Source organism: Ceratotherium simum, chromosome 1 (assembly GCF_057802395.1).
Source record: "Ceratotherium simum simum isolate JZ-2026a chromosome 1, ASM5780239v1, whole genome shotgun sequence".
Taxonomy (NCBI): domain Eukaryota; kingdom Metazoa; phylum Chordata; class Mammalia; order Perissodactyla; family Rhinocerotidae; genus Ceratotherium; species Ceratotherium simum.
The window spans coordinates 93,351,532-93,366,026 of NC_141900.1; the positions used below are offsets into that span (position 1 = coordinate 93,351,532).

Sequence of the window (14,495 nt, forward strand, 5' to 3'; positions counted from 1 at the left end):
CCTTCCTCATGGGTGATCAACTGGTACATCAGACGACATGTGAAAGACCTCTATGTAAAGCACAAGGTCTTATACAAGTGGGATCATCAAGAAAATTTTTAAACGTAATTTTTGAGAATAATGAAGGTTTATCTCTGGGACTAAGAACAGATCCCAGACTGCAATGTTTTTTCATATAGTGCAAAGAAGGGCAATCAATGTGCAGACTCCTCCATCACTCACAGTCCAGCTGCCTCCCGACTCAGGCCTCTCGTTTCCTGTCCCTCAAGGTGAAACTAACCACCCTCCCCACCTTCTAGACTCATCACCAATATGATATCTTTTCCTTTATTCTCTTGCTTGTGACTCCCAGAAAGTCAGCCACCATGTGGTCTAGAGGCTGTCAACTCGGAGGACAGAAGCACCGGGTAAGTAACATGAATGAGTGAACCAGCCTGGGAGTGGGGAAATGTGTCCACCCAGAGATGACCTCCATACTATTACTCAACTTCTGAAGTTGCCAGGTCTCCCAGTCTCTCAGGAGAAGATGGAAATCTGGAATGTCATGAGAAATCTTTGAATGTTGAAAGGTTAACCAATAATTTTTAAATGTTTGAAACATCATGAGACTAAACCAGAAATATCTGTGCATGAACTGAGGGTTTGCAACTTCTGATCTAGGTTAACTCTGTATTTTTACAAGTAAAGATCCTCAAGCCCTAAGAAAAGCATAGTGTAGTTCAAAGACTATGTCCTTGGAGTCACTGAAGACCAGGGCTCAAATCTTTCCTCTGCAGGTAATTTTGGTATGACCTTGAGTAACTTTCTAACTTTTTGAACCCCAGTTTCCTCAACTGTGAAAGGGGATAATTATATATCCTCCATAAAGTTTTTGGAGGAAATAAATAGGATCATAGATAATACATGAAAATCACCTGGTACATAACAGTTACTCAATAAATGTCTCCTTTTTCCTCAAGGCCAGCAAGTTAACGGTATAACTATGCAAGAACCCATAACCCTATAGCTCGTGAATCCAGTTCAGTCTTTTCCCCACTGTATCCCAGTGTTTCCATGCCTCTATAGCTCTCATTTTCAGAGATATGAGGTCTGATTTACTGATTTACACGCCTAGGACTTTAGACACCTGCTTTCAGATTTTCCTCTTTTCCCATGAACAAGCCCTACCACTCTCTACAAGTCTCATTTTTCTTCTCTGGAACAAAAGTGACAACCAGTACGAAACGAAACAATACATTCTGTGTTATATTACCCTAAATCATGTAGGCCCATCGGGGAAACCCAGAATGCCCATGAGTCTGGGATCAGCCTCTGATTTGACATTTCGATGCCTAAGGAATGTGTTTTAAAATGTAGGTTTTGGGGCCGGCCCCGTGGCTTGGCGGTTAAGTGTGCGCGCTCCACTGCTGGCGACCCGGGTTCGGATCCCGGGCGCGCACCGACGCGCTGCTTCTCCGGCCATGCTGAGGCCGCGTCCCACATGCAGCAACTAGAAGGATGTGCAGCTGTGACACACAACTATCCACTGGGGCTTTGGGGGGAAAAAATAAATAAATAAAATCTTTAAAAAAAAATAAATAAATAAAATGTAGGTTTTATTATTACTCGGATATGGTGAGGCCAAGAGATCAAGAGACAATTGCCATTGAAAAGACAGCTTGTTACTCACAGTTCTCAAGATGAGGGAACATGCCATACCATGCAGGGCCACAGAGAGAAGCACCAGGCTCTGTCAGGAGGCAGAAGGAGTGAGGGGGAAAAGCAGGCAAGAGCCTTTATTGTGGTTTCTGCAGGAAGGAAGGAGCAAGGCAAGGTAAGCAGGCTTAGGCTTGGCTAGTTTGAATAATTTCAGTGGGTTCTAGGGTATAGGGACTGTCTCTAGTTGTCTGGTACCTGGCTCTGGGCTGATTAGGGCAGGGGACAGTGGTCCCTGTGAGAGCCTGTGGAGGTGGCCGGGGGTATGGGCTCTGGATTGGTCAGTTTGTATATGCAAGATGTGCTTGTAGGCAAGTCCTTTACTATCTCTAGGAATTGGCTAGCCCTGGGAGGGGCAGCCCCTGCTGGATCAGCAAGGGCCCAGATGTCAAAACATTAGAAATACAGAAAATATAAAGGCATAATTAATACAGAACATTCTCAAATCAGTGAGCATTTGCCCCCTCCACACATCACTGGCATGATATCAGCATGCTGAGGAGAAGGCTTCCATAATAGGCTCCCAAAATAAGAAAGAAAGAGGGAGGACGTGTTACTAAAAGCCTCCACAGGGAAAGGCCTCTTGCGTAGGGACAGAAAAAGAGGAGGCCGAGGTGCTCAGAGGGGAAAGGCAGTGGGAGATTAATACACCCCCGAGCCCAAAAAGGGTTAGGCATGCTGCTAAGAAGTAAAAAGGGGTTTTTTTCCCCAGGTAAGCATGGTCCATGGCCTTAGTCTCTAACATCCTGGGTACTCTTTCTGAGGCTAAATGAAGCCCCACTCCCTCCGAGTGGAGAAAACTAAATTTGAATGCAGAGATTGCAATGGAATGAAGATGATTCTGCTTGAGTGCATTGACCTTTATCAACCATTTCATCAGAATTTCTGGAGCATGAATCTGTGTTAGGCGTCCTCTGCAACTGTTCATATGAAGAAGGATCTTTCTCTTCTGGCTGAAGTCCAAGCCATCATTCTCAAGCATCCCAAGATGGGGAAAGCAAAATCAAATTGACCGAGTTCTGAAATCCAGTTAGGGAACAGTTGTAGGAGACAACAAAAATAGCAGTCAGGCAACAGAAATCTCTAGAGAATACTGTTTTTCTTCCTGTGACTGACTGAAAAAACAATTACACTTCTCAGTATTCCTTGAACTGAGACTTGGATTCAGTACCAGATAATATACAAATTGCTGGTTTGAGACACTTCTTTTGGTTTGACTAGATAATCACGAAAGAACGGTTAGGCACACATACGCAAATCCACGCTCATAAGAAAAGCAAAATACATTTAAAACCAGATTACCAGGATTTTAAAGACTGGACAACATTTTACTATTTAAGAAAAAATATTTTTATTTGCAAGAAATGGAAATACAAAAGCATAACAATTCCAATTCCAATTCATTTTTCCCCCAAACTAAGTATAAGTATCCTACAAAGCATTTTTTTTTCTTTTTTGGTATTTACTCAGCTATGATAAAGAATAAAAAGCCATAAAAAACAGCGCAATATGACAGATAATAGACTCACAATGTATTTAGACTTAAACACTGCTGGTCTATATAACCTGTTACAAAAGAGAAGAAAGCCCAGTCTGTCAGCATATCATTAAAGCTCACGGTTGATTACAGTCCAGGGTCTGCTAAGCATTGTTTAAAAAGGGTCACTCACAATTTGTCAAAGAGTGCTGGTGTTTTCCATAGACTCATAAAGCATTTTATCTGAAAGGGAGATTTTCTGAACAGTGTAGATCACGAATCCATGGTGCAAAAAGTTCATGTTCTCAACCAGCTGGTGAGCAAAGGATACAAGCAGAGAAATAGAGCTAAAACCCCTCGGTTTTCTTTTCCAGGATGCAAAGCCTGCTAGCTGGAACTCACAGAAGATTGCATGAACAAGACAGGAGATGAACATCCGGTGGCCATCTCCAGTATGAGGCAAAGAACTGAGCATTGCACAGCAGGGCCAGCGCAGGAAGCAGACGCTGCATTTCCTGTCCAGAGAACCTTAAAGTTCATAGTGTGTCCACAGTAAGGAATCCACTCAGCTTAATCCACAAATTGCTGCACTTCCCATGACACTTAGCTGTTTATCCATCTCATAGTAACTAGTTGCCCTTGTTTACTCTTTCTATAAAATGAAAAGACTTACACTTTATTTAGCACAGCACCCAGCACTTAGTAAATACTCAAGAAATATTATTTCCTTTCCTTCTAGAAACCAAGACAAAATAAAGCATTCCTGAATTCTATGTTGCCCCAAATGACAAAACGAAACAGCATCTAGTTTTTTCCTGTGCTAAGTGCCAACCCCTTGACCACGGAGGCATCGAGCATTAATCTTCAAATGAGCCAGGATCCTTTGCACCGAGAAAAATGTTCTGCTGTGAGAATTTATAATACCTTTAATGCCAGCTGGCCATTTTTGATGTGATTGCACTTCTGCAAAATGGGATTTTCCTAATGGACATAACCCTGTGTCTTTTCTCTTAATGTGCAAATCTGACCATGGCTCACTTTGAGGAAACCATTTTTGAGACTTTGAAACAAGTTCTTTCTCCCACACCCACTTCAATCTAATACTTCAAGGCTGTATATAAAATCTCCCAGGGACAAGGGAGTCCTCAGTCATCCTGGATTCATATATAAGGCATATGTAAGGCACAAGGGCGTGTCTAAGACAAGAAGGAATGTGTATGTGTGCATGTGTGTGTGTGCGTCCATGTGTGAGAGAGAGAGAGAGAGAAAGAAAGAGGGAGAGAGAGACCTAGCACATGTGTCTTTTGAATATCTATTGACGAATGAAATTTCCTCAGCCCCTTTATTCCTCCATATTCCCTAGGGCCTCATGCAGCATTCTTCCTCAGGAGTGATGGGCTGACTCACTGAATGAATGAGTGAATGAATGAAAAATCTGAAATCTGTCTCTGGCTCCTTCATAGCCCCCATCTCACAGCCCCCTACTATCTCCTGGAACTGCCCTCCCAGAGGGGCTTATCCTAGCAGATGTCTCCTAATTGTCTCAGCTGCAAAGCATTCAAATAAAATGATTCTCACCAGGGCACCACCTGCTAGTGGGTCCACAGGTCCAGCCAGCACTGCAAGCACAAGTGCTCGTGCCTTAAATGAAGGTTCTCCAAGACTGGATTCAATGGAACCAAACTACTGACTCATGGTAGACGAGGGAGGCTGAGAGCCTTTTCCTCCATCTCCAATCTCCCCGTTAGCAAGGCCGGCACGGATGGTCCATTTCCTCAACAGGCAGCAGGATGCCTCCATTCGTGCCTTGGGCTCAAGTACACATCTCATATGACAGTGTGTTCAGGGGAGCTGGCCCTGAGAGGGCCTGTCTCTGTGGTTTGGGTTGATCTGAGGACATGGGTGGAAGGAGCCATGAAGTGCTGAAAAATTTTAATGAAACACTTGTGACAAAAATCCTGGACACTGACTCACTGCCAGAATAAAGACGAATCAATTCAACACTCCTACTCTACAGGCACATGAGATTCTCAGCCCTCTTTGGGCATTCAGGCTAAACCGAAAGATTTAGGAAGGAAAAAACATGGTATTTATAGTTGGTTTGTAAATAAGTTGAGCTAAAAGCTGCTTTCACAATCTACAAATTAGGTCTCCAAATCAAAATCATTTATATTAACAAAAAGGTTATCTAGTTTTGCCTACACTGGTGTCAAACCTCACCCCCACCCCCTGCCCGAAAGGAGCAACCTGGTTCTGCCCTTGGGTTTTTACATAATGCTCTCTTTCTGTGAGCTAGGATCCAGAGTCCTAACACTTCACAGAAATTCCTTCTCAAAAACCGGCCCGACGCCTTTCATTTGCAGTATCCATTTCTAAGTGCAAAGTGAGACCTGTGAAAAGAAGCATGCTGAGACTCAGGTCTCATCCAGCAAAAAAGTACTTGTTCTCTGAATTTTTGCAAGACATCTCCTTCACTAGGGTAATCAAAGCAAGGGAAGAGGAAAACCTGTTCACATGATGAAAATATAACTAGTATATATTTTAATTAACATAATTATTCTTTATGGTTTACGGTTGCGCTGACCGTCTCGTATTTTTTGAAACTGAAGTTGGGAAGCTGACGTCTGCCACTATTTGGAATCTTCAGGGCTAAACAGGTATTACTGACTAGTCTAGGATGCTGCTCTGTGGGGGAAACAAACCCACTGATATTCTGGGCTTAACCCTGGAACAGAAAATGTGAACCCATCCATTAATTATTTGACACCAGTGTGGTATTATCCAACTCTTCTGTGCGCCTTGACTTCATTACGTCTCCCTCAAGGCATAACTGTTTAGTTCCCTCTCCTCACCCAAGCAAGGAGTGGAGGGTAGAGGTTTTTCTCAAACCAGCAGCAGTGCTGGTTCCTGGAACCCCCTTAAAATGGCCACTTGAGCTCTCAGGCTGGTATCCCATGTCTCTAGATACAGATTCAGCTCTGGAATAACAGTTTCCCAGAGAGAAAACCCTGCTCTTGGAGGTCTGGAGGGAGTGATGTCAAGCACGGGTAGCTGCAGGAGAAAACGAAATCCTCAAGGCCCTCAGGACAGGGGCTAGAAGTTTGCTGCCCTTTCCCTCCTCCCTCCTCGCTCAGAAGAGCAGGTTTTCCACTCTGGCTAATCCAGGAGCCCTAAAAACCCCATCTAGCTCTGTCGCAGCAGGTGGGCAGGCTGATCCATTCTCACTTCTGCCCTTAAATATGAAACCTTGCTTTTCTCATTGTCCACATACTACTTGAGTTAATTCTATCTTTTTACCTTCTTAGACCCCACAGGCTGCCTGTGCCTGATAATTAAGCTCAGGAGGATGCTGAGCAGAAGAGAAGGAGAGGGGGGAGTAGAGAGAAGCAGGAGCAGGGGGCGTGCTGGCATCCCCTCTTACTGCACAGCTCAGACGGTCTCAGCCTTCCCTGACCAATGCAATGGACAGTGAGAACCGTGCAGACAGCAGGGCTGCCGGGACCAGTGCAGTCCCGATCTGCTTTCACACACTGCCCAGAAGATGAACTTGGCCATCTCCCAGTCTAGAACTCTCTCCATCACAGTAGGCAGAGAGAGGAATCACTCACAGTGAGCCCCAAGTGTACCTAGGCAGACAGAGCAGAGATCTGCTTATGAGGTACGATGGCCAATGTTAATGATGCCAAATCCTATATCTGATATGGAATGGAAGGCCCAGGTGTGGGCTTAATCCCTCCTAAGTACAGGTTCCAATGACAATGTGGATCAGAGAGAGTGGGGAGTTAAAAAGGCCCTTCAGCTACCACTAAAAATAAAATACACAATGTAAGCAAATCCCCTACACAAAATCTTTTACAAGCTAAGGAAAAACACTTAAGGGGAGTCTTCTACATGATACAATAAAAAGGCAATTTCCATTTCTTATTTGTACGAAAGAGGAAAGATTTTTTTAAACTACAAGAGTTACTTTAATCATTAAAAAAAAAAAAAAAAAAGTAGGTTGGGGGGTTAGGTTGTATCTCTTTGGGTGAGCTGCAAAGTAGCCAAACCTGACTATAGAAGGTAAGACTGTGGAGACAGAAATGTCACCTGCTCCAACCCAGGCCTCAGGCCCACCCCCTGTATTAAGGCAGAAGAGGAGGGTAAAGCAGAAGAGCTGGGGGACGTGGGGGAAGGGGCCAGGAGCAGGTGTGGAGAGACAAGCTAGCAAGGTTGTCCAAAACGCCTGTTGTCAGGGCCAGGGCTTCCCCGCTCTGTTATGGGCACAGGACAGAAAAAGCGTCTGGCCACAGGCCTGAGCAGGGCATTGCTCGTCTCTCCCTCTGAGTTCATTCTACAGGACACACGCTCAAGGGGATTTCCCAACTGTAATTATAGGCCTCCAGTTTAACAAGAAAAAAAAAAGAAGAAGAAGAAAAGGAAACGAAACATGGTCTAGAAAGATTGGGGATCCCAGAGCCTAGGGTGTCCTCCTAGCTCCAAAGGCCAACAGAAGACTTTGCTAGCTTGGAGGGAGGCGTCAGATCTCTTCAGTGTGGTTGTGCAGGAAGCCTCAGCAAGCTAATAAATACTATTTACAAATGGGGAGGAGAAGCCAGGGAGGCAGAACTAGAGGCATGTGGGGACCCAGGTCATGGAGAAGTCCTACAAGCAACAAGATGGGGTGGGTGCGCCTGGAGTAGAAGAGCCTGATTCCTTCAGGCATTGCACTTGCGGCCTGAGAATATGAAGGCGGAGCCCGTGCTCCAGGGCCGGGAGGACAATCGGCGAGGGCTGGACAGGACAGAGCGGCAGGGGGTACTCGCTGGAGGCCCAGGCCTTCCAGGGCTGACGGGGCCAGACACACCGGATACCCGGGCTGAGGAAGGCAGGACATTGGTCAGGGCTTTGCCAGATCCCAACAGGCATCCTGGGATCTTTGTGGCTAGAGTCCGGGGTCTCTTCTCCAAAGAGGTGGTCACCCCTGGTGAGAATCAGGCAGCATCTTTTTGGCACTATAGGTAGAAACAAGCCGGCTTGTCCCACCCCGACCCTAAAATAATTTCCTATGGCAGTAAGCGAAAGGGAGGGGGAGATGCCAGGCCCCCTGTGCAGAGAGGGACATGGGACTGGAGGGGGAGGTGCTCTCTCACCACAGGGGGAAATCCCAGGCTGTCCTCCATCCAAAGCCACGACTGCTCGCCCATGTCTTCATCCAAATCAGGTGACAAAAAGAAAAAGCTGATGACAAAGGTGGTTTGGGGATGTAAAAGTAGAGTGAAGAGAGAGAAGGAGGTGGAGACTGCCTCTTTAGAAAGTGGCGTTCACTCTTCTGTCGAGTTCTACGACTTTCAGTGTTTCGTTCCCCTCCAGTTTGGCGCTGACCCTGTGAAGGCATTGAAAGGAAAAAGTGTTAGCCACCAACTGTCAACAACGATCTTCCTGCTTGGTAGTCTGATATAATCATTCTGTGACTGCAACTTTGCAGGCTGCCCCACGAGTGGTCCCTGTCCTTTTCCCTCCTAATGGCAATTCTCTGTTCCAAAGTCTCCCACTACCAGCCTATCCACTCGTCCACATTCCCACCTTCATCCTCTCCCACGAGGAGACATCCCAACCCAGATGATAAACATGGTGGTTTGATACTGATTTGTTATAAATGGCTTTAAATTATTGTATTTACTGAGGATGGTTAGACCTATGCTAGACTCGGGGAAGGAGAAAATAAAAGGATAAAAGCTGATCCCTGATCTAGAATAGCTAATAATCTAGATAAAGATTTAAAAAAAAAAAACTTGAAGTAACAATAAATATATAACAGAAAATATATGTTATTAAATTGTGTAGCAGCCTAGAAAGTCTCTAGGCATTCAGAGGAGGACTATGAGGGCCTTGGTATCTGGCAGACATCCCAAAATAGGTGGGATTTCAATGGGGCCTTGAATAGCTGAGCTAAGAGGGGAGAAGACTTGCGTCAGGAGCCAAGAAATGAAGCAGTTGAGTCTTTCCTCTAGCTCCCAGTGGCAGCTCGACAATTTCTCTATAATGGGAATAACAATGCCTAACTTCTTAAAGTATTTAAAAGGATATATATATATCATATTTGCATAATGTTTAAAATAGTAAGCACTAATAAATGTTAAATATGCCTGTATAATGCAAACAGATAAAAGTATAGATAATTATGAACGTTCCTCTGAAGGAACGGGGAAGAAAGCCAAAGAATTTGAAACAATCTCTCTCACTTGCGTTGGAATAGTATCATTTCTGGGAAGCAGAGCATTCAGCTAGATCACCAACCACACCACTCATAACCAAGAGTGTCCACACAGACCCTCCTTCCTGTGTTGTGTGGCCTTCCCAGGTACCTCCTCTAGCACCATAACAATACTCTGCAGTCATACAAGCCCTTATGTTTACAAAAAACACTTCCCCACAACTATCTACAGGAAACAACTCATGGATTGGAGCCAAATATATGTTATTTTCAATATGGAAACACATACATGCATAGTGTCTCTCAAATGATGTCCCTCCATATAAATATCTAAATATAAATATATAATCATAATTAATATGTTTACTTACATATAAGTCATAAAACTATATATTGATATATAGCATCATATATATGTATCTCCAGTTGGAAGCTAGAGAAGGCACCTTGAGGCTACATTTGCAATAGCAAGCACACTGCTGTTACTGGGCTGTGTGTTTACTTGAGTGGCTTGGAAAAGAGGATGAAGATAGCAAGGAAGCAATTCAAGCCCTTGCTCCACTTCTTGGAGCCATCACTACCAACTCTCTAATGTTGCAGCAGACATGGGGGGAGCTCACGCTAGGTCTTTTCCTCATCTCTGCTAAGGGCAGCTGTTGGCAAGCAGTGGATTCTCCAGAGTCCCGGGTCCTGGAAACAGGTTCTGAAAGAGCTGAGGGACTGGACTAGGCCTATGGGAGAGTCTACGCCCTACATTGCAGGTTGCTGACTCATAGCCCATCATCCGCGCATTAGAGGAGTTTAATCTATGTCCATTTGACTCACAAGTGCTGCTGCAGCTCCAACAGCACTGATTTCTCCAGGCTGGTCTCATTCGAGATAATGAAATGAGGAAGATCCACGTCTGGCCTAGCCTCCAGCCCTGACGCCCTGAGCAGGGAGGAGCCTCTGTCCCAGCGCCCAAGCTCCCCAGCTGAGGCTGGGGTGGATGACTCCTCCAGGGGAGAATGTTCCTCATAGATCAGCAGGTTCCTGGATCTCACTGAGGACAGAGCAAAGTAACAGGCGTTAGCGAGGCACCGCAAAGGCACATCACACCCCCCGCCACTCGATGCCCAGGGCTGGGGGCAGATGACAAACAATTCGTGGGTTCTTGTTGCCCAGGAATGAGGGTGCCAATGAGAGCTGGCTTCCTATAAAGGCTTCAGGGTTTCAGAGTTTTGTCCATTGAAAAATTATACCAATTATACAGTGTTGGAAGAACAATAGAAAAGCAAATAAACATGAAGCAAACTGCTACCCCCACTACTTTGAAAATAAAACCCCCCTCCTTACCCACCCATAACCATCTAGGGGAGACAACTCATGGAGAATGGGAGTCAAACACCTGGAGATGTCCAGACCCAGCTAAAATAAGAAGCATTCCCAATGAGCAGGTCTTTCAAGAGAACGTACAAGGGCAGAAAACTGCATTTTCATTTAGAAACTGGAAAGAAGACACAAAGCTAAAGCCATAAATCAAATGATGGAGACAGTCCCTTTTGTTTTATAGGATGGTTACATAACTAGATGGCTCTGTAGCAATTTTCCACAACATAAAGACTATGTTTCCATTGGCTTCCATTTAAATTTAGAGACATATTCCTTTAGGAAAAAAAGAATGTCCCAAGAGACCACTGAAATTATTTGGTTGAAATGCTAGAATTTCTGTCAGATACCTGGCAGGGATACACCTGCCCAGTGAAGACCACGAGCCTTTCAGAACTGTAAAATTGTGCCTACCCCAAACCCCATAGCCCCTAATTCCACACTTGTTCTTATTAGTGTATATATTATGATCCCTACACACCACCTCTTGATTTCCTACATACTTAAAAGAGATCATTGATCTAGGTGAGACTATCACATACTTCTTATCTAACATCTAAGTCTCCAAATTCTCTAAATCTTGGGCATAATGTTTCATAAGACAGACTGACTCTTTAATTTTATTTTGCAAATTCTTACTATAGTAATATACAATTCCACTGAGTGGAAGTAGAAACACAGGAATTCCCTTAAAATGTCGTGGAAAACTTAATGCTCCCTCCCTCCACCCCAAAAAGCCACATCTATCTCCCTTATCAGAACTCAAAGAGGAGACATCAAAATTTGCCAGGGGACATAGTCTAGAGCAGAAGTTTGCAAACTGTACTCTGTCGAGCTCTAGAGAATTCCCAGTGGTGCCTCAGCCCGATGGTTGAGGGGCACAAGGGGAGCCCCAGTAGCCTGGGCACAGACTCCCTACAACTCTCTTCCCTTCCTTCAATGGAGAAGCTACACTTTTACCACTTTTTGAAAATTAGACTTTCACATAAGATTCCCTTCAGAAAGTTGAACTTTCAGAAAGCTCCAGAGAAATGAAACAAGACACTTCCCAAGCTGCTGAGTGCTGTCTTACCGACAGAAGCTGTGTACGGCTCCGACATGGAATGCTGGCTGGGCAGAGCCATCTTGGTGGCAGAAGGATAGGGCCCGTAGCCCTGAAAGAAGCTGCCAAATGCGACAGCAAAGCATAACACAACGACCTGTAGGGTGAGGGAGAACATGAGGAGCTGTCAATTCCAAGATCCACGGAGCAAACCTTTAGATCTGCACCACCTGGGAGGTCCAGGGAGACAGACCCGCCTCCACCAGGCCAGCAGACTGCACCCACAGACCAATCGCTGTAACATCACAGCAGAGAAATAGCCTGGGAGTGAGCTGTATGCTTCCTCCAACCCACAGCACTTGGACTTGGCAAGCTGGGGAGAGACTGGAGATTGGGGAGTGGGCCAGGGCAGTTATGGTGCTGTCCCTTTGGGAAACTCACCATGAGGCAGGTGCCGGTCTGCGTGCCGGCCAACTTGCAGGTGCGCGAAACCTTGCCCATCACCAAAGTCTGAAGCTTCTGCAGCTGCTGCAGGAGAGTTCTGCAATTCACAAATGGAAACCATGAGGGGGTCTGAGAGAAGAGAATGCCTTTGGGTGATCTCTGCCCCATGCTCCAGGAATGTAGCTGGGACTTCGTGACTAATTTGAATAGAGCACTGAGGGAAAGTTTCCTTTGGAAGAAGATGTGGGTCCCAGTGCTTCCAGCACCAATGTTGCAAAGCTTCTGGGGGCTCAGAATGAGCCCACTTTAACAGCTTGTCCAGTCCCTGTGCTGTCCTGAGTAAGAGGTCAATGTCCCAAGTTATCCCTCACATGCCAGAACTTGTCTGTCAGCCATTGAGAAAAAAAAGAAGAATGTTCTGATTGGCTGGTGATGGTGATACAAGGAGCGCTCATTTACCCAAGAGATGAGAAACACTGAAGAAGACATCAGAAAGGAGAAAAGCAAAGAGAAGCAAAAATGCCCAGATGAGAACTGAAGGAGTGGCCAGAGGTGGTGGCCGTGACTGGAAATGGCAACAGTATCACTGAGCAACAGGCATTCGACGGCAGGTTTGAAGAGACAGAGAAAGAGGAAAAACAAGAACGACAAGGAGGCAAACAGCCATGGGCCCCTCAAGCCTCTGGTCCTTGAAGGCTCACAGCACCTCCACAGCCAGAAATGAAGCCAAAACAAGAAAGAGCCAAGAAGCTTGCTCAACAGGACACAAGCTCAGAGCCAGGCATCCTGAAAACCATCCTCTGATACAGACTCTGCTCTTTCTCCAGGAAGAGACAGACAGCAGGAGCAAAAAAGAGTTGTTCTAGTCCTAAATTGGACAAGTGTGCACACTCTTAAAAGGGAAGGGTTTGGGATGAGAATAGTATATTCTGCTCTGTGTGACATCAAGCCACAGAAAGAGCAGATGGGGAAATTCTTTGCAAATTCTGAACACTGCAAGCCACAGAAAAGGATCTCACAACACACCCTCCTGAATTACAGCCTCTGCGATGAATTTTGCCTGAGCAGAGCAAAGACTTGAGGCCCCTCCTCGCCCTCACCCCTCTTCCCCAAGCCCAATGCACACGGCAAAGTGGGAAGATTTTACAAGCAGATGTTTTTTCTTGAGTCTCAAAGATTTCCAGAAAATTCATGCTGTGATGTAACATTAGAAAGCCAGACAAGTTCATTGGAAAACATCAGCAAATAAGTCATTTGCAGAAGAATTCTGGGCTATTATAGATAACTTGCCTCTCACTGCAGTCCATCTCCTGAACAGCCTTCAAGTCCCAGAGGAAGCAGGATTTACCAGGGTTTCCAACTTCTCCCCAGCAAGTGCCAATGAAACGAGTTCTCCCGGACTTAAGCCAATTAAGGACAGGTTGGCCATAGAATGATACAGCTTTCAGCACTGAGACTGATGAGAGTGGGGGCAGCATTGGAGCAGGCCACAGCACACGTAGCGGAGGCTTTCTGACTCACAAATCCCCATTTGGCCCCATCTACACCATATTTGTACCTTGTGCACCGATTTTAATTTAAGCAAAACAAAATCATGCATCCTATTAATTAATATCATTAATTTAAATTCTATTAATACGGAGGTCTTTTTAGTAGTTAGTTGCACTTTTTGGGCTTTATGGTTATCTAGAAGTATAATCACTTGTAGTTTCAACCCAGTTTGTTTACGCATATTCAAGCAACAACAGTCTTTAAAAGCATTCTGTACATTACTCTAGGCTGAGAAATACTGATGGCACGATTACTTTAAATTCTACTTAAAGAAATCCTGCCATCTGTGACAACATGGATGACCCTGAAGGGCATTATGCTAAGTGAAATGAGTCAGACAGAGAAAGACAAATATTGCATGGTATCACTTATATGTGGAATTGAAAAAAAAAAAGTCAAACATAGAAACGGAGAGTAGAAAAGTGGTTGCCAGGGGCTGCAGTTGGGAAAAAGGGAGAGGTTGGTAAAAGGGTATAAACTTTCAGCTATAAGATGAATAAGGTCTGAGGACCTAACGTATAACATGGTGACTATACAGTTGATAACACTGTATTGTATAATTGAAATTTGCTAAGAGAGTAAAACTTAAATGTTCTCACCGAAAAATTAAAAACAAAAAGGTAAATATGCGAGGTGATGGATGTGTTCATTAGCTTGATGTAGGATTCCTTTCACAGTGTACACGTATATCAAATCATCACTGTGTACACTTTAAATATCTT

The 14,495-nt window shown here is 44.8% G+C and overlaps 1 protein-coding gene across 5 annotated transcripts in view; it reads right to left on the bottom strand.

Annotated features, from left to right (window-relative positions):
* Positions 1-3,029: 3,029 nt before the first annotated feature.
* Positions 3,030-14,495, bottom strand: part of CREB3L2 (cAMP responsive element binding protein 3 like 2) — a 106,442-nt gene continuing 94,976 nt past the window's right edge. For 2 of the 5 annotated variants that reach the window (XM_004430719.3, XM_087431371.1), the window contains exons 9-12: positions 12,220-12,319; positions 11,809-11,935; positions 10,194-10,410; positions 3,030-8,537 (exon numbers count right to left, since the gene is read on the bottom strand). In XM_004430719.3, coding sequence (XP_004430776.1) covers positions 8,462-8,537; positions 10,194-10,410; positions 11,809-11,935; positions 12,220-12,319 — 520 coding nt within the window. In that variant the 3' untranslated portion in view covers positions 3,030-8,461. The remainder of the gene's footprint in view (positions 8,538-10,193; positions 10,411-11,808; positions 11,936-12,219; positions 12,320-14,495) is intronic. The other 3 variants (XR_015552257.1, XR_015552256.1, XR_015552255.1) reach the window with 3 other exon arrangements.